The following is a 20,565-nucleotide window of genomic DNA, read 5'->3' as shown; positions in this document are numbered from 1 at the left end:
TATCGACTTTTTGACTTTTGAAATTTCAAATTTGGATCGTGTGTATTTCGACCCATATGCTACCGAAAACATATTAGCATGTTTATATATATATATAGGTTGGCTAATATCAAATCGATTATTTCTGAGATCCCGTGCAACTAAGTCATTTTTCAATTTTCAAAGTTCAAAAAGTCCATCCAAACTGTTAGATGTGATCTCTATATTAAAATGTGCTTGGTGACCAAATTTTACATTTTTTTGATTTTTTTTTACTATTTATTAAGCCATATTGAAAATTGCTGATCCAGTGGTCCAGTCTGGTTTGGATCAGCGATTTTCAAAGTGGCTTAATAAATAGTAAATAAATTCAAAAAAATATAAAATTTGGTCTACAAGTACATTTTAATATAGAGATCATAGCTAACGGGTTGAATCAACTTTTTTTTACTTTCAAAATTAGAAAATGACTTAGTTGCACAGAACCTCAGAAACAATCGATTTGATATTAGCCAACCCCTCCTATATATATATATACTAGTATCGTGAACATGCATTGCAACGAGAATATATTATAAGATTGAATATAATACTAAGAGACTTTTTTGTTTGACATTCACACAAAATTAAAAAATATATTTAAATGAAAATAAAAGACAAATGAAAAAAAAATTCAAACAATAAATAACAATAAAAGAAAGAACAGCAGATGAAAAAAAGTGATCAAATATAGTACATGATTTTTTTTTTTTTGAATTCTCTCCAATTCAGAAAGACATGATTGTTTCCATCAGCATATATAAGATCTGTTATTCATCTATTCACAAAGATATAATAGCCATAAAAAATATCTAGAAAGATGTGATTGTTTTCATTTTCATTGTCGAAATTATAAAGGAAAAGGAGAAATGAAACGAAAGAAATGGAGAAATAAGTAAATAATTTAATTGCAAGAATTGAAGATAGTTGTAAGAAAAAAAATAAGAAAACGGGTCGCTTAGAGAAATAAGAAAATTATTTAATTATAAGAATTGAATATAGTTGCAAAGAGAAATAAGGAAACGGATCGCTATGGATTTATTCAAATTTAATGTGATAAATCATGTAGCAGTCTATGTGGCGAGTATATTTTTAACTAAATTTAGACTTCTACATATAAAATTTATGTATTTAATTAAAAGAAGACAAATTATATGATTGGAAGGTTGATATTCAATTCGAAAATTCATCTTTTAATCTCTGTTGTTGGCGGATCATGACAACTATGTGTATAATATAAGAACGGAGATATTGAGATAGCAACTAACTTGTAAAATTTCTTTGAGCCGGATCACGCATGCAATGACGACATCCATGATTTGGACCTTGAAAGTGGAGTGACGAATAATCCTAAGTCCAATTTGAAGGCTAATACATGTGCACGATCCATTTATACCGGAGAAACAGTAAAAAATGAGTATATTTAAATTCAGAATAGAAATGTAGACAATGCACAACCCAAAGCGCATTTAATGCATGTTATAAGAAACAAGCGCCTCACAAGCAAACATGAGTGTGTAACAGAAGATCCAGGCTACATCTGTATAGATTTAATGGATGTCAATTGATCAACCACTTTTGAAAAGTATTCACCAACAAGATTTCCAAATCATATAATTTAAAATTATTATCATTTTATGTTTGAGGTGACCGGTGAGGATTTTGAGTGAGTCTATGGTACTATGCATATCACGGGTTGTTACTGTGCTACGGCTTTATATTCGAGTTTTCAAATCCTAACGGTTGATCCGAACCGTATATCTTGTTCTCCATATTAATATGTGTTTGGAGACCAAATTTTACATTTTTTGAAATTTTTTTACTATTTTTTTAGATATTTAAAAAATCACTTGATAATTCTTGACCATCCAAAAACAGTGATTTTCAATAAATCTAAAAAAATAGTAAAAGTATTTCAAAAAATGTAAAATTTGGTCTCCAAACACATATTAATATGGAGAACAAGATGAACGGTTCGGATCGACCGTTAGGATTTGAAAACTCAAATATAGAGCCGTAGCACGGTGCCAAATTGTAATATGCATAGTACCATAGACTCACTCGAGGAATATTTATAGTTACAATCTGAAACTTATATTTTTAATTAATATTTATAGTTCAAGTTTCTTTGATGAAAAATCAAAAGAAATCCAATGCCGTCCTCCTTGATCTCGAATGAAAAGCTTTAGCACCAAAAACCTGTAACACTATCTCTAAATCATGATTTCTAGGTCATAGTTCCGACGCATGGATTCTTAACTTACACGCGCACTTAAGAATCAAATTGAAATTTAACAAATCAAATAAAAAACTTATAGTAATACATAAATAATTGAAATTTTCCCTTCTTTGTTGGGACACTCTTAATAGGCTAACTTTATGTGTGGACGTAAGAACCGCATTTAGGATTGATTGTTTGTTGGGATGGGATGTGGTTCTATAAATCGAGTCAGTTATGTTGAAACATGTCATTGGACTTAAATTTTTATTTCCAGCCCAATCTTAATAGGCTATTTTGTTCAAACCTGGTCGGCCCGTTTCAGTACTGTTGGCTATTTTGTTCAAGTCCAGCCCAATCTTGGCTGTTTTTTTTAAGTAACAAGTTACAATGCATAATGGAATGATAGGATTGTGTGGCAATATATAAGCTCTACAAGTCTTTTTTAAAAGAGAGATGAGAATTCAAGCGCTCTGAATGAATGGTAATCTCTTTCATTGCATAAATTGAGGGAGAGAATCAGGTTACATGACTAGATTTAAGTGGACCATATATGTTTAAGTTTAGCTCCTTAATATTTGTATTATGCTTCTTAAATTAATAACAGAGAATTTGCTTTTACAGGCATAGAAATCAACGAGAAGGAACATAACTTCAACAAAACAAATGTCAATACCACTGGATTGCTAACAAAAGTTATAGAGAATAAAGTCAGACTGTTTGAGATATTGTTGATGTATTTCCTGAACTAAACAAAAGACCAATTTCAGCTTTTCTATTACATCATAGGAATTCGCTCAACAAAGACAATTTCAACAATCTTCGATACCCTTGGAAAACTCGCCAGCTTCTTCAAGAATGACCTTGTTTCTTTTCTAAATTTCATTTCTCTCAAAACTAGCTTCTCTAACACAGGTGCAGTGTGCAGAAGGAATTTTGCAAACTTTAGAATTGTCTCAGGATATTCAATAGAATAAGTTATCTTCACAATTTGAAGGCAGCTAAAAATGTTAGATTCTACTCCTTTCAACTCCCAAAATAATTGAGCAAGTGATGAAGCATCATCCTCCACCTCATCCTCATTTGGAAGCTGGAAAAAGATAAATACAAGGGGAAGATGTGATCAAATAAGATAAAATTAATTGTAGAAAACAAGATAGTAGCAGAGAGCCAATTAGGGATAAGTTTGTAGGACGTACCTTTAAAGATAGCACCTTTAAGTTGGGGGCACTTTTAAACAAACAAAAAGCAGTTGCAACCTCTGTCGTGTATATATAATCAAAGTCGATATGAAATTCTGTCAATTGATAGAAAGGTACTTTTGGTTTACACTCCTCGTCCTCGTCGAAAAGCTAAAACAAGTCAAATAATAGATTATCATTAGCATGTAAGTATAATACAAGCTATAGAGAACCTAAAAAAGGTAATTCATGGGAATTTTTCTCGAGTATGGATCTCTCACCGCAAGAAAATAGGAGCTTAGTTGAAGTTCTTCAATCACAGAAAGGGTGCCAAGTACTTTCTTGACAGACTCACATACATCATGAAATAAACCACTGCGATAAATCTTTGCAAAAAGCAATTTGGGGGTTTCCAAACAGAGACCCACAAAATCCCCTGTGATACTCAACCATCTGAGGTTCGGTGCATGGATGTCGAAAGGATCATCCGTGATACATATGTCAGATAGCTCCAATATCTCAAGTAAAGGACAACTTGAAATGAGTTTTGCTATAACAATCCCGGCTACATCGAATTGATCGAACAGCCTTAGGGTGCGAAGAAACTTGAAGCCTAGGAAAGATGGAGGAACATATATGTTGCCGCAAACTATATGCACTTGTTCCAATGCAAGACAAGAGAAGAAGCTGGAAGAAATCATGCATCTGTTATTAGAAGATGGCCCCAGTTTTATATGAAGATTCTTGATTCCATTTCTGGACAAGATAAGCATCCATCGACCAATTGCCTCATTACACGCATGTTTACTGATGATTTTAAATTGTAGAATTGGACCGTGATGCACTAATAATACTTGGTCAACCAACCTAATTAGCTCTGACTGTGCACAATCTTCTGTGAACACCAAATTTGGAATTGACATCCATGCATATTTCCATTTGGTTGATAGAATGCTTGTCCTAACCGCCTCTTTAATAGGAAGTTTTATAAAAACTTCCTCTTTGACATTTGGGGGCATGTTGCTGATATAATCTCGTTCTAAATTGAGATCAACACTACGCTTTTGGGGCTGAAAAATATCCATTGTGTATTGTCTTTTAGACCTGGACAAAGTTATTGATAAATTCTTTAGCAATTATTAAAAAATAGCACAAGCATATGATTGAAATGATGTGGAATGAGTTGTTATCTAGCTAGCTCAGTAAAGCAACAAATAATTTATCACTTTATTGGATCACCAAAACAATTATGATTGGAAGAAAATTCAAACCATACTAGAGAGGTCACGTAGTAACCAGAAATGGGTGGAACTTTTAGGAAAATTAATTCCTTTAACATTAGTGTACTATTTTTTGAAATGCTTTCAACAGGGTCCTTAAAACACATAGGACCCTATGATATAAGAGTTGTGCTTGAAACTTTTAGGAGTTGCATACTTGCATCTGCTATATATTGATTGGGGATACCTAAAATTAATTTAACTCTCAAACGAAATGTGTTCTCTGGATCTATTAAATAAGAGAGAATCTCGAGTGATGCTTCTATGGACATAAGGATCTATTTGTAAAATGAACATATTTTTATTTTCAAAGTTCAAACAGTCGATCCGAACTATTCATCTTGTTCTCCATATTAATATGTGCTTGGAGACCAAATTTTACATTTTTCTGAATTATTTTACTATTTATTAAGATGGGTACAAAAAATATCAAATTCAGACCATTGAATTTTGTACCCATCTTAATAAATAGTAAAAAAATTCAGAAAAATGTAAAATATGGTCTCCAAGCACATATTAATATGGAGAACAAGATGAACGGTTCGGATCGACTGTTTGAACTTTAAAAATAAAAATATGTTCATTTTACAAATAGATCCTTATGTCCATAGAAGTCTTTGCCTTTTTCAAATTAATTGATCATTATAATAAAAATAAAACAGTTATTAGATAATGGTCAATTTTTTAATAGTTTGATGGACGAATAAAAAAAGGCAAATGCTTCATAAATATTTTGTCATTTATCTAAATTGTATGAAACCTACATCAGATCCGTGATTTTATAAACCAATGTAATTGGACCTAAAGTTCAAATCCAGCCCAATCCTTCGCTATATTGTCCCATGAATAGAACTAGGGCGTTTAAGTTCTCAATTTTTTTTTTTTTTTTGTAAACTCAATTTTAAAATTTAGTGGATTAATTTCAAATGATAAATTCAAACAGTTGAAACTCGTCTACCTTACGAGTGATGTGTCTACATACAAAAAAAATTAAATTTTCAAATTAATTTAGTATAAAGTTAAGTGGTCAAAATTAAAAGGTTTATAAATTAATTTTAATGTATTTATTTTTTGAACGTTCTTTTAACTATTTGACTCTATACAAAATTAATTTTAATTTTTTTTCTGCATGTAGATGTATCACTCGTAAGATAGATGAGTTTCAACGGTTCGGATTCGTCATTTAAAGTCAATCCAATAAATTTTAGAGTTGAGTTTACAAAGAGAGTTGGTGAACTTAGGAACACCCTAGTTCTACTCTTGTGCCATATTATTATCTAGTTCTAAAATCATATATTTTTTAAAATAAAATTCAATACTAAAATCAAATAAAAAATCATGTCTAGATTAATCGTACAATGGACGATGATTATTTGCACAACCACGTACTATGTTTAAATCCATATAAATGCATGACAATATCAAAATAATTACTAATCAATAATTAAGTAAAATGCAAGTAAAATAAATATACATACATACTTCAATTAGAATGGTGCTAATGACAATTGATAGGACTTGAGGTTGTACATGGGCCTGATCTGGCCCAATTAATGAAACGTTACGCTGGATGAGTCGATGGGCATAATCAGATCCAAGTTAAGTTGTCATCCCTGCAAAGATTAAGGAAATCCATTTAATATTTTTTCTTTAAACAATTATACAGTATATCTATTCTTTTGTACATCGATTTATTTATAATTGTTTTAATTAGTTGTAGTGAATTTATCAACAAATTATTTGAAATGACCTTTTCTTCTCTTTTCATAAATTATAGTTTATTTATAATTTATCACACCGACAACATTAATTATCTCAGTCAACTATACATATATATATGTTTGGTTCTCAATTCTTCAAATTATTTTGAACACGCAACTATTGTACATATCTTTTTGGTTAATGACAATTACCAATCCTGTTAATTTTGTTATTACTGAAAATTATGACATGATGCTGTTATCATCTAATTAACTTTCAATAGCACCCCATGACTTGAGTCTTAACGGTCAAGACTCTCAAACAGATTTTCCATGGGAAGTTGTATATATAATTATACGATTAAAAAGATTCATTAAATGTTGTATAAATTATGGAAGTTTATAAATGTATGTATGTGCATGAGCCAATTAATTACAAACTGCAAAGTAAAATTGAAGGTTTAACTAAAACAAGTTTCAATAAAAATTTGTGTATATATATATATTTATCCAAAAAAAAGAAGAGAACATTGAAATATTCACAAAAAAGAAGAAAAAAAAACATTCTTGAGGGTTTAAAACTATACTAGTATCGTGCCCGTGCGATGCAACGGGACATATTATAAGAAAAAAAAAACATTTTTATTAAAAAAAACATTCCATTAAAAATAATAATTTATTAAAAATTGAGAAACATGATCTCTGAAGAGAATTTGTATGATTTTGAATTTTTAATTACATTGAACCGTAATCTCTAATAATAATTTGATGATGTGATGATTTTGTATTTTTAAGTGCCAATGATTTCAAATAATAACTCGATTCGAATCTAATCTAATATCATGCCAAAAAATTTGAGTTGGTATAAGAAAGAGCAATTCATGTGCATGCCTATAAGGCCCAAAAACATCACCCCTACTCCCATGCATGCGAAAGAGAGAACATTACTCATAAAGAATAAAGACAGATATCCAGAATATAAAGCAATTATCATGTATGTTTCAAAAGGAAACATTAATATAACTTAGAAAAATGACTTTGTATAGCCTTTCGGCACCCAATGCTTTCACAAGAAATTAGAGAATAACAGTAGATATCGCATGACAACTGCACTCACCACCTCGCCAAACTTTGAGAATTATTCTTCAAAACCTCACTTGTTATGCTTTCCTCCAGGTTCTTTACGTAAAGGTTCTTCTTTTCATGGCCTTTCTTCCCAAACTTCGCAACGTACCTGTTAGGTTACATTACATTATGAAACAATAACTCACTGAATAATTAACTAAGACTGAGAAAAAATTAATATATAGTATACTGACAGGGACTTGCTGAGACCAGTGGAGTTGCTGCCATGGAGAACGGAGATAGCTAACTGGGCCGTCTTGTCAGAGCACATTTGCACAAACCCAAATTGCCTACTCTTTCCATTGTACTCGTCATATACAACCTTGCATGACAGCACCGATCCATACTGTGAAAACACTCTCTCCAAGTCACTGGATCTCACCAACAGCTCCAGATTCTGTATGCATCACATTTAACAAATAGCAAACTAAGTATTTGGTGTACCAGTTGGTACATGACTTGATTTGCCTAGTCTTGTTGCTTGGTGCAGTGTTTAGGTACATCTAAAGATTGGTTTTGGGACTTACTTGACATATGGCTAGGTAGATATTCCATACATATGACTGGCCTTATAAGGACAAAAAAATGCAACATATAGCAGAATCTAACCTTTAAACCTCAAACAATAACACTTCAAATCTCAAGAATATAGCGTATAAACCTCATGTATCAAGCATTTAAACCTAACGGTCAACTAAATAATAAACATTATTAAGTTGTTATGTTCTATTGGCATACTTGGAGCTTAATTAAAGATTTAGAGAAAATTAAGGCTTAATTTGGCACAATTATTAAATTCGGACTTCATTGAACAATTAACTTGGTTTACTGAACTATATATTTAAGATGTAGACAACCTTTAGCGAATTGCCCATTTCTTTTAGAAATGTATCCGAAGATTCTTCCAAGGACACATCACCATTTATTTCTGCTCACAAAGTGAAAAAATAAAAGAAAAAATAGTGAATTTTATGCAATAATGTGATTTTACAATGTTATAAGAAAAGACCATCAGGATTGTGACTTACTAAATAGCTCTTCTATATTAACTAACCATTGATTGGCCTTCCTTTACAAGCTCAAATATCAAGCACCTATATTTATATTCGCACAGGGGATGAGATACTCAATTTAAGAAAACAAATCAAAAGTCACCCTTCCCTTCTTATCACCCCTTTTTTGTGAATAGATTTTACCTCCTTTTTTGTGGGTTCAGAGAAAAAGTTAATATAAAAATAAAGTTCTCTGTTATATGTTAAAAAAAAGATATAACCATTCTCTATAGTAAAGACTTGAAGTTAATCTTTACTTACCAGATAATACCTATAAGCCCAAATGCAAAGAAGACTGATTCACAACCGAAATTCTGAATAATTAAGGGAGCTAACAATAGTCTACATCTACAATCATAACAATATGGACAAAATTCATATCAAATTCCTGGTATTCAAATAAGATATTAGATTAAGTAAAATTAATTAAAATTAAAAAAGTAATAATAATTAAAAAAGTACCCCAAAATACTTCCAATACTGAGTCCACCAAGCACTATTGCAACAGCCCTGGAGCGCTCTTCCAATGGAATAGACCTATGTATAAATAAAAAATAAAATGGAGTGGTTTAAAAAAAAAGATGAACAAATCGAACCAATATTCGTGATAAAAGAATGAAGAAAAAGAAAAGTTTCGAGGAGGTCCTTCAGGGTCCTTCAGGGTCTGTCCTTCATGGTCTCCTATACCTACCTGAATATATAAATGCATAAATAAATAGATCAAACAGACAAAAAAGAAGAAATCAAGACTCCGAAACTATGGAAATTCTCTTTCATTACATAAGCAGGAGTACATACTTTGTAATTTACCAATAATGTAATATCTACTGCTGGTTTGGGTAATTGTTGATCTCAGTTAATTAGTTTCCCAAATTTTCTTCTGGTTTTTTGGTATGTCTTGCGGAAACACACAAGCAAAAGGTGAAAGAAAAGATTACTAGAACTCTTGACAAAAAAAGTGCAGGCATAAACCCTGCGACCACTGGCACAACGGCAGTAGTCAATGACCATACTACCACGCCTACTTCCAGCATTTTTCTGTAAATTTGAACAAAAATGTGCAGTTTTTGAAGCATATGAAGATCAACTTGTTAGAGATTTTGAAATAAAGTTCATGAAACACCTTGGTGCACTTACGATAATGACCAATTAGGGGTAGTTTAGGCATGTTGGAGGAGAGAATGATGAAGCTATGTGTAATAAAACTGTACAGTTTATGTTCAATGGAAACTGGTAGTTGTGTAGGATACTGTAAAAGAAAAGGTAGAGAATGTACACACATGATTTGTTATATATGGTTATTAACACTAATTGATTATTTGATCTTCAACAAAAACAGACCTTCCCCCAAATAATTTGGCAAGCCAACCACCGGGTAATTGGCTGAGAGCATAGCCCCAGAAGAAAGAGAATTGCACCAATCCTGCTGTGGTCGAATTCCACCCAAATTGGTGTGACATTGGAATTATTGCAATGCTCAAATTCACCTAAAATTATCAACAATGCTTTAGATGCACGACTCCATTAAATTTTTGAGGGAAAGTGTACCAGGTCATGTTGTCTTAGTGTTTCTTTTTTCTTTTTTGGATCTCCTCGGCTGGCGCGTCCTGATCCTTGACCTAGGGTTTGCTTGAGGAACAGAGGCGGCACGGCCTCTAAGACTGGCCCGTCGCTATCGGATTTGAACTCGCTCAACCGAGTGCGGCAGGGAGAGGAAGGTGCAGGATGTTGGCGCAGGGGCTTCTTCCGACCACGATTTAGGGTAGAGGCGAGACACCGGCTGATCGCAGGTTTCTTTTTTTTTTCATTGGGAAGAAGTCGGGGAGGGGATGGGAAGCAATTTCGCTGGAAGCAAAAAAATTACGGATCAGCGAAATTTTTTTGCAGATAATATGCGGCCATTTTTATTAATATTCCTAAAAAAATTCAAAATTTTAAAAATGCCCCTGTCCCCAATTTTTTTTTAAACATGCCCTGACCGCCTGGGCCCAGGGCGGCCCAAAATTCCCCATGGGGCGCCCCATAAGGCTAGTGAGGCGCCAGCCCCCCGGTCGCCTCATGGTTTTTTTTTTTTTAGAAATCTTAGTATTTTGATTTGAATAATTTTGTGAAAAAAAGTTTAGGGTTGTTGTATATGTGTATGTATATGTCAAAAAATAAAATATTATATATTATGTATATGTGTATGTGTATGCCAAAAAATAAAATATTTGATATATTTACAGAGTGATGTCGTAAATTTTTATAACTTTGATTTTTTTTATTTTTATTTTTTTGGTGAACTATATGTATAATATACACATATACACATATACACATACACATACACATATACATATACATACACGTACACATACACATATACACATATACACATATACATATATAGTTCTAAAAATAGTTTAACATAGTTCAACAAAAAAAAGTTCAACAGTACAATCAAAAGCGCAATTAAAGTTCATAACATAATTCTTAGTTTGAATGTAATTATAGGCGGTCTGCTGGGAGTGTGGGCCGCAAATAATAAAGAAATTGTAATTACTTGAATGTAATTTCTTAGTTTGAATGTAATTACTTGAATTGTACTGTTAAACTTTTAATTATATTGTTGAACTTTAATTGTATTATTAAACTGTGTTATAATAAAGAAATGTAAAGTGCAAACAACATAATACCAACATGAACATAAAATAAAAAAACGTAATGTCAACATAATGCGCGCCAATATAATACAACAGTCCCATAGTCAAAATACTACAGTCAGAAATATATCACAATAAACAAAAACTCTACAATCATCATCTTCGTCTCCTTCCGGATAGAGACAACCTAGGAGCCGCTATGCCCTTGCCATGCCTGTGCGGCTGCACGCGCCTCTGCGGACTCACATCCCGTAACGCCTCATCTCCCAAATCCTCCTCATCGTCTCCCATATCCTCATCCTCGTCCCATGTATACATGTGCTGCGTACCTGTCTTGGCTGCCCATGGATCAAATCCAGCAGCTGACTCTGCATTGGCGGGCTGTGTACGCAGCTCCCATGGATCTTGCTCCCAGCTTGCAGGATACGTGGAAGGAGGCGGTGCGCCAAATAATTCAGAGACAAAGCCATCTGCAGTCTGAGATGAACTCCCACCAGCCTCAAAGTCGTGCTCCATCTCCACTTCATATCGTGGTCTGTGGGAGCCAATGACCTCTGCATCTGTATTTGCCGGGGCCAGTCCATATCGTGCTCCATATCGTGGTCTGTGTGATCCATCCCCAATTAATTCGGTTATTGTTAGTAGATGGTTTGTTCTTTTTTCTGATGATAGTACTAGAATGACATGGTTGTATCGTTTGAAAACTAAAGATGAAGTAGCTAATTGTTTTCTAGATTTTTCAAACTTAATCCAAAGACAATATAGAAGAAAAATTAAGATCCTTAGAAGTGATAATGATGGTGAATTTGTTAATAATTGTTTGTGAATTTTTTTCAAAAATAATGGTATTATACATGAAACTTCTTGTGTTGGGACTCCTCAACAGAACGGAGTTGCAGAAAGGCAAGTGTATGATTCTTTCCTTCTAGGATAGGCGCAGGGGCTAATGCCTAATGCATTTCTTGTATTCGGCTATATAGCCACACATAATTTGATGTAAGATTAAAATTAAAGTTAATATAAAATAAAGAACAGGGAGGGTTGGTGGGAGTGTGGTGTTCATCTTTGTTCTATTTATATTTTTGTATAGGTTATTGATGCAACTGTGTACAAGAGCTTGGTTGGAAGCTTGCGTTACTTAACATGCACAAGGCCTGATATCCTATATGCAGTCGGTTTGGTGAGCCGATACATGGAAGAACCGAAATCAACGCATTGGAAGGCCATCAAAAGGATTCTCCGCTACATCCGAGGTACGATATCTGTTGGATTATTTTATTCCACATCTACTAATGAATTTTGTATTTTTGATTATTCGGACAACGATTGGATGGGAGATGTGGATGATAGAAAAAGCACCTTAGGCTTTGTATTTTACATTGGCGATACGACATTTACATGGCTCTCGAAGAAGCAACCAATTGTGACGCTATCAACTTGTGAAGCAGAGTATGTAGTAGCAGCGACATGCATGACACATTCCATCTAGCTAAGGAGGTTGTTTGGAGAAATTAATTTTTGGCAAAATTGTCCAACTAAAATTTTTGTGGACGACGAGTCAGCAATCGAACTAGCAAAGAATCTGGTACACCATGAAAGAATTAAGCATATTGATGTGCGATTTCATTTTATTCGAGAGCACGTGAAGGAAGGAAACATAGAGCTTGAATATGCCAAGAGTGAAGACCAAGTAGCTGACATCTTTACGAAGTCGTTGCCAAGCAGGTTGTTCGAGAAGTTCACTCGGCATGAAGGATGAAAGGGAAATTAAGTTTAAGGGGGTGTTGAATTAATAAACTTATTTTTGTATTTTGTGAAATATCTAGAATGTTGTTGAAAAATATCTAAGAGATCAGTATTCTAGAAAGTTAGAGAAATATCCAAGTCTAGAGTGTTCATTAGAAATATCTAGAAAATGGACAAGGATAGGAGTAGAAATATCTAGATATTTTGTATGAGATGTAATAGGTCTAGAATATTCTTAGGAGTAGTATAAATAGAGGTGCCATGCACTTGAGATGAAACCAACAAATCAAAAAGAAATAAAACAAGCCTTTCAAGAGCATCTTGTGTTTCTCCTTCATATACTTATTCAAACTTCACCAAAACATATAAACACAATAGTACCCCATAATTTTCCAACACATTATGCGTTGATTGCTTATACACTGCAATACACCAATTATACATTTTATAATAAAAGAAATATATATTAAATGTGCATCAAAATGAATATTGTACCTTAAAGGATGCTTCCACATTAAATTAATAGTTATCGCTTCCACATTAAATTAATAGTTATCCGGCCCATAATAAAAATAAAAAAGGAGCGACTTCATACCAACACTACAATATTGATTTTTACACTCCAATATTCCTTTCGTTGGATGATGAGCGACTTCGTACCAAAAAAGGAGCGACTTCATACCTTAAAGCATGCAATATTGATTTTTACACTCCAATATTCCTTTCGTTGGATGATGAGCGACTTCATACCAACACCACCAAGCAGGAAAGCGACTGCACATTTTCAAAATAAGAAAGGAGATAAGTTTAGATGCATCTAGGCAGTGGTGTAGCCAGGATTTGAATCAAGAGTGGACAGAATAATTCAACAATAGATACAAAATTTTGCAACAAATTTAATGATTTATATAATGATCTGATAAGTCCAACAATTCACCAAGAAATATGAAAATTTCAAAAAAATTCAACAATTCAAGAATTCATCTATTAATCTAATAACTCCAACAATCCAACAATAAGTACGATATTTTCAAGCCAATGACATTGAATCGAGCAATCCTCTATTCATCTTCTGACATCTTTGCATAATTTTTTCATTATCCACATGGGCAAACACATTCTTGTTCAACAATATCAACCTCATGTGATTCTTGTGAAGGTGAATCAATTGGAGATTTAGATATCCTCTTATAGTGCTTGTCCATCTTTGATACTCTAATAGACATAAATTTAGGGTATAAACGGAAATTTAGGGTTCAGCTCAATTTTACAAAATCAAACAGAAATTTAGGGTTCAGAAATTAAACAAAAATTAAACAGAAATTTAGGATATAAACAAAAATTAAACAGAATTTCAGGGTATAAACAAAAATTTATCCAACTCGCTAGTCGCTACTGATTTTATCAATTTATAAACAAAAATTAAATAGAGTTAGGGTTCAAATCACCTAAATACCTCTCTTCACGCTGTGCAGGGTTGAATCGCCTCTGTGAATCAGCGAGCTAGGATCGAATTGCCTCCGTGAATCACCTCTGCTTCGCTTTGAATCGCTTTGTGTCGCCTCTGTGCTTCGCTTTCAATCGCCTCTGCACTCTGCTTCTTTCTTTTGAATCAGTGAAGGGTTCTCCTTAGAAAAAAAAAAGTGAAGGGTTGCTTTGTTGTGGGCTCTTCTATTGATAGGGACCCTAAATTGGACTGCACTCTGCGTAATTGGAAGGCTTTCTATTCCTAAATTGGGTTGCTTTATAATCCTAAAAATCAGGCTGCTTTGTGGGCTGCTTTGTGAGCTGCAGAGGGAGGCAACAAATAAATTAGAGGTAGGCAGAGGCTGAAACCACTATACCCGATCCAAAAAAAAATCAATTTCCAAGTGTAGGCAACTGCCCACCCCTAGAAACAGCTAGCTCTGCCTCTACATCTAGGGGTGTTCATCGGCTCCGATTTAATCAGTTTTAAAACGAATTGTAAGAATTCAGTTTAAACAGTTTGATTTTTTTGGTTAAATGGATCATTTTGGTTTATTTTTTAAAACTAATTTAATATATAGTTGATCTAAGTTTAGAAAATTTTAAACCGGTTAGACCGAACAAATCAAAAATTTTAAACCCATCTCCTGTCCGGACCAAACATATATATATATATATATATATATAGGTTTTGGCTAGCATGCTACCGTTTGCTAAGAGGCCTCCGTGCTACGGCTCGGATTTCGAGTTTTCAAAATCCTAACGGTCGATCCGAACCGTTCATCTTGTTCTCCATATTAATATGTGCTTGGAGACCAAATTTTACATTTTTCTGAATTTTTTTACTATTTATTAAGCCACTTTGAAAACCCCTGATCCAACGGTAGTTTCTGGTTTTACTGTTGGGTTAAGCCACCGTTGGATCAGGGGTTTTCAAAGTGGCTTAATAAATAGTAAAAAAATTCAGAAAAATGTAAAATTTGGTCTCCAAGCACATATTAATATGGAGAACAAGATGAACGGTTCGGATTGACCGTTAGGATTTTGAAAACTCGAAATCCGAGCCGTAGCACGGAGGCCTCTTAGCAAACGGTAGCACCGTAGCCACGTCCTATATATATATATATATATATATATATATATATATATATATATAGAGTACGGCTAACGCGCTTCCTCTAGCATATGGGCCGAAATGCTTCCGGTAGAAATTTGAAATTGCAAAATCCAAAAAGTCGATCTGAACCGTTCATCTTCTTCTCCATATTAATATCTGCTTGGAGACCAAATTTTACATTTTTCTGAAATTTTTTTACTATTTATTAAGCCATTTTGAATATCGCTGATCCAACGGTAGCTTCTGATTTTTACTGTTTGGTAAGCCACCGTTGGATCAGCGATTTTCAAAGTGGCTTAATAAATAGTAAAAAATTTCAGAAAAATGTAAAATTTGGTCTCCAAGCAGATATTAATATGGAGAAGAAGATGAACGGTTCAGATCGACTTTTTGGATTTTGCAATTTCAAATTTCTACCGGAAGCATTTCGGCCCATATGCTAGAGGAAGCGCGTTAGCCGTACTCTATATATATATATATATATATATATAGGTTTTGGCTAGCATGCTACCGTTTGCTAAGAGGCCTCCGTGCTAATGCTCGGATTTCGAGTTTTCAAAATCCTAACGGTCGATCCGAACCGTTCATCTTGTTCTCCATATTAATATGTGCTTGGAGACCAAATTTTACATTTTTCTGAATTTTTTTACTATTTATTAAGCCACTTTGAAAACCCTAATCCAACGGTAGTTTCTGGTTTTACTGTTGGGTTAAGCCACCGTTGGATCAGGGGTTTTCAAAGTGGCTTAATAAATAGTAAAAAAATTCAGAAAAATGTAAAATTTGGTCTCCAAGCACATATTAATATGGAGAACAAGATGAACGGTTCGGATCGACCGTTAAGATTTTGAAAACTCGAAATCCGAGCATTAGCACGGAGGCCTCTTAGCAAACGGTAGCACCGTAGCCACGTCCTATATATATATATATATATATATATATATATATATATATATATATATATATATATTTACGACATAATGTATATTGCTTGGTTCTGTTCAAAACATGTTAAACCGAACTAAACAAAAAAATTTAATTCATCTTTTATAAGATTGAAAAAATTAGCAAAAATATATTTATTTTTATGATTAATATTCTATTTCGATTCAACTGAACAAATTAAAATTTACCTCGATTTTGATCTTATTCAGTTCTTATTCTATTTCGTACGTATTTATAAAATTGACTTCCAATTTAAGAATATTATTTATGAAGTATTATATATATTTAAAATAAAATAAAAATTGTCCCTGATAAACAGTTTTATTTGGTTTTGAAACGCGGTTTATGCTAGGATTTAAATAGGTACGTAAAAGTTGCGTGTTCGGTCTTCCTTGTTCGGTCCGCCTTCGAAGATAGTCGATATATCCCCCTATTTGATTTGATGGGACATAAAAAATCGGATTGTGGGATTTCGGATTTTCAAATTGGAAAGAGAATTTGACTATTTTTAAAAATAAAAATTATCGTCGGCCGTTGTATATTAACTTTATTTTTTGGTCAGTCATATATTTCATAATTTAGTACAGTCATATACTCCCAGCATGATTTTATTTGGCCCAGTGTACAATGTATATATATGTGGGAAAACTAAAACATACTATCTTTAACTATGTTCTTAATTTATCTCAAAGAAAAATAAAATAAAAACATCAGTAATTAATTAAATTAAAAATGGAAAGCACACATGGATACAAGAAATTTAAGAGAAAACAAAGCCAAATAGGAAATATGCATTGACCGGAGTTCATGCATGACTCTATCGATAGTTCAATTTAAGTGAAGGCACATGTTTGCATAAGTTGCGGACCTCATTTTCTTTACCCTCATCGTCCATACCCCATTCCAATTCTCGAAGGTTGGTTAGGTGTCGTAGCCCCTGAGGAACACACAATTCTTTACAATAAACAATATAGAGTTTTTTAAGAATGGGCATGGCCCCCTCCTCAATCTCCCAATCCTCTAGCATGGTAATATCTTGAAGATACAATTCTTCTAATTGGTTGAAGCCTTTAGTTGAACATCTCATTTTTTGATTACTTGTCTTGACCATAGTTAGTACGAGACACTTGAGCCAGTGTAGATTCTCCAGTACCAGCATTACATCTTGCTGGAACTGGCAAAAACTAATATTAAGATAAATGAGGTGAGGAGGTAACATGATAACATCAATGGCCATTTCATTAGAGGTCTTCCCAATTAAAGTTAGAGATTGTAGATTCTGATAAAATGGGAAGTCCCTCATATCAAATATGTCTCCCGGGAAAGGACCTTCTAGGATGAGAGAGATCAGGTTTTTTAGTGTGCCAAGGAAAGCAACAACTACAATCCATGAACATGATTTGTGCCTTAAATGTAATGTACGTAAATTGGGTAGGTGAGGTAACCCAGTTTTCCATGATTCATTGGTACTAACCGTTGCAAGTGTTTGCAAATTTGGTAAATCTACTGATGGTGGCAGTTCTGGAGCACTGAAATGGCCGGTCGCAACATGCCTCAGTGTCTTCATGTTCCATGCGCAATCAGGAAAATTATCTATGAAGAGGGATAACATCACAGGTCTAGTTAGATTGACCTTAAGGGTCTGTAAACACTTCATGGTGCCTATCACTTTCTCCAAGTATCTTTTTCCATACTCGTCATCTCGTGCAGTGCACTTGAGACTTATATTCCTATCAAGATCCAAATATCTTAACTGATTTAATCCCTCAAACATTCCCACATCTATTTCTGCATCTCTGAAATCTATATAACATTTAGTGCTTACCACTTTGAGCAACTTATGCTTAGAACAATCCGGCATGTCTCTATGAAAGCAAAATAGAGTGCGGAGGTTTTGGCTCATCACGAGTTTGTCACTATCTGGACGGTGAACTGCCACACGACGCGCCCTACTCATGCCTTGTTGATCATAATTTGGATGTGAATACACCACAAGAAAGTTGTCCTCCTTGGCTTTTCGGATAGCAAGATCCCGTAGGAGATCGTGAATGCAACAACGTGCGATAGAACCATCACCATCATGAGATCTAGATGTTACTTGAACCAGGCTCCTGTTATACAATAAGAAAATTCGTTTTTCAACACACAAGAACATCCGATTTGGAGTGTTCATAAACATAATTACTAAATTATTAATGGAGCTCACATTATTTTAAGGTAATAAGTTAAAAACACTAATTATGTATTATAATATTAACACTCATAAATTTTGGGGACAGTAAATATTTCATAAAGAAAAATATATAGCTACAAAACAATTAAATTGGAAACTCTGTACACTTGTACGTACGTGCTGATTGCATTGTACTTCATTTTTTTTCCTCATTTCTTTTTTGTTTTTCCTGTAGTGCTTATTATATTGGAATCTTGTTGCATCCAAATCATTTAATATATGCCTACAGGCTTTTATGAATAAATAACTTAATCGCAACCAACACTTGTACAAGATATTAATTAGCACGTTAATTAGACTAAAATGTGTAAAACATTTAATGAAGAAGTTATACCTCTGCACAAGATCCTCCAAGTAACTTTCTGCAGTTTGTTCCAATGTTCTGTTATCTTCTTGTGGTATGAAACTCTCTGCAATCCACATTTGAACTAAAGATTTGGCATCAATTTCAATATCCTCAGGAAATGCAGCAAAGTACATGAAACATGATTTAAGTGGTAATGATAGATCCTCATAACTAGTGCCTATAATCTCACTACATTCCATTCCATCGATATGCCAACTCATTGTTTGTAACACCGCACTCCAAGTGGCATAGTTGCGTGGCTTCGTTGATAATAGGCCACCTAAAACTACCAATGCGAGAGGAAGCGCACCACATTTACGAACAAATTGATATGTGATATCAGAAAGATCATCAAAACAACATTTATTTGGATCTTGATTTGGAATAGCCTTTTTCAACAAAAGCTCTAAGCTTAACTCCTTCGTTAAGAACCCAGGTTTGTACGGTTCACATGTGGGATCAGCTTTTTTAGCAATATTAAAGGACCTAGTGGTTATTAGTACTCTACTTCCATTATTATCATCTCGGAGTGCTTCTTCAATTTGAGTCCATAGATTGTCTGTCCAAACATCATCAAGGACTATGAGGTATTTTTTTTCTTTAAGAGACTCATGAAGCTTGGTAAGAAAAAATTCTTTTGTTGGTTGTTTGCTCGGATCTATACAAAGATTGAGTTGTTCCGCAATTTTTCTCAAAATGTCAATTAATTCGAACTTTTGAGAAATAGCTACCCATATGCGAAGTTCAAATTGTCTCTTGATATCATCACTGTAAAAATAAAAATTTATTGGATTTTAGTATAACAAAAATGTAAATATAATAGACTAAAAAAAGATTAAAAAAAATATCTGTGTGTGTTTTGATGGTTAAATTTATGTGTAAATAGAAAATTGTAATTTTTTTTACAAAAATTACAAAAGATTTGCAAAAGCTGTTGGTGCCATACAATTAATAAAGGGCTATGGTAACAAAAATTGCAAAAGCTGTTGGCACCATACAAATAGATTTGCACAATATCAATTCGCACGATTCAGCCTTACTTTACGGTTAGATTACATCTCACCGCTTTGAGATTTGGGCTAGTGCAGGGTATTATTGGGCTTTGTGATTCGTTTCAAGTTAAAAAGAATGATCCGGATTCACTAATTGTTAAAGATTCCCTTGTGAAATATTGAATAGATGTAAATTCGTTTAGATTTGCACAATATCAATAACCGTGCATGCAATATGAAAGGAGCATAACACGGCATGCTCTCAATGACCTGTTCGGGTTGGGTTGGGTTGGGTTGATAAAGGCTTATAACAAGAACAATACAATTTAATCCTCAAGAAAGGGGAGGTAGCACAATTGGCTAGGAAAATGTCCTAGAGTTGTTGTACACAAAGATCGAGAGTTCGATTCCCCCTCACGACTTCGCAGCCTCTGCGAAGGTTTTAAAAAAAAAAAAAACAATTTAACCCTCAATGGTCTACTTTAATGAAAATGGTACAACCA

The 20,565-nt window shown here is 33.6% G+C and overlaps 2 protein-coding genes and 2 long non-coding RNA genes across 6 annotated transcripts in view; all 4 read right to left on the bottom strand.

Annotated features, from left to right (window-relative positions):
- Window positions 1-2,903: 2,903 nt before the first annotated feature.
- On the bottom strand, window positions 2,904-4,518 carry LOC144548600 (F-box/FBD/LRR-repeat protein At1g13570-like). 2 transcript variants are annotated; one of them, XM_078297310.1, is made up of 3 exons: window positions 3,699-4,518; window positions 3,436-3,588; window positions 2,904-3,326 (listed from the first exon to the last, which is right to left on the bottom strand). In XM_078297310.1, the coding sequence occupies exons 1-3, from the start codon at window positions 4,500-4,502 to the stop codon at window positions 3,015-3,017; spliced, it is 1,269 nt and encodes a 422-aa protein (XP_078153436.1). In that variant the 5' UTR covers window positions 4,503-4,518; the 3' UTR covers window positions 2,904-3,014. The 2 variants fall into 2 exon arrangements, with proteins under 2 accessions (XP_078153436.1, XP_078153437.1); XM_078297311.1 differs by having other exon boundaries at window positions 3,451-3,588.
- Window positions 4,519-8,345: 3,827 nt separating this feature from the next.
- Window positions 8,346-9,252, bottom strand: LOC144548618 (uncharacterized). Of its 2 annotated transcripts, none has more exons than XR_013509399.1 (3): window positions 9,037-9,252; window positions 8,836-8,922; window positions 8,346-8,616 (listed from the first exon to the last, which is right to left on the bottom strand). It is a non-coding gene; the product is annotated as an uncharacterized LOC144548618 (long non-coding RNA). The 2 variants fall into 2 exon arrangements; XR_013509400.1 differs by having other exon boundaries at window positions 8,836-8,916.
- On the bottom strand, window positions 9,252-10,371 carry LOC144548619 (uncharacterized). Its single transcript, XR_013509401.1, has 3 exons — window positions 9,916-10,371; window positions 9,513-9,612; window positions 9,252-9,265 (listed from the first exon to the last, which is right to left on the bottom strand). It is a non-coding gene; the product is annotated as an uncharacterized LOC144548619 (long non-coding RNA).
- Window positions 10,372-17,127: 6,756 nt separating this feature from the next.
- LOC144548599 (disease resistance protein RPP13-like) overlaps window positions 17,128-20,565 on the bottom strand; it is a 112,872-nt gene continuing 109,434 nt past the window's right edge. The window contains exons 4-5 of the mRNA XM_078297309.1: window positions 19,059-19,838; window positions 17,128-18,602 (exon numbers count right to left, since the gene is read on the bottom strand). Of these exons, the coding sequence (XP_078153435.1) occupies window positions 17,309-18,602; window positions 19,059-19,838 (2,074 nt within the window). The 3' untranslated portion in view covers window positions 17,128-17,308. The remainder of the gene's footprint in view (window positions 18,603-19,058; window positions 19,839-20,565) is intronic.

The sequence above is a fragment of the Carex rostrata genome, chromosome 33 (assembly GCF_964058835.1).
Source record: "Carex rostrata chromosome 33, lpCarRost1.2, whole genome shotgun sequence".
Taxonomy (NCBI): Eukaryota; Viridiplantae; Streptophyta; class Magnoliopsida; order Poales; family Cyperaceae; genus Carex; species Carex rostrata.
The sequence above is the reverse complement of the archived record's forward strand: the minus strand, read 5'-3'. Positions and strand labels throughout refer to the sequence as shown.

Excerpts from the sequence above, each read along its gene's own strand:
- LOC144548600 (XM_078297310.1), bottom strand. The coding sequence starts at position 4,502 with ATGGATATTTTTCAGCCCCAAAAGCGTAGTGTTGATCTCAATTTAGAA. Across the intron at positions 3,589-3,698 it reads TAAGCTCCTATTTTCTTGCG|CTTTTCGACGAGGACGAGGA; the intron begins GTGAGAGATCCA and ends GACTTGTTTTAG. Across the intron at positions 3,327-3,435 it reads TAAAGGTGCTATCTTTAAAG|CTTCCAAATGAGGATGAGGT; the intron begins GTACGTCCTACA and ends ATCTTTTTCCAG.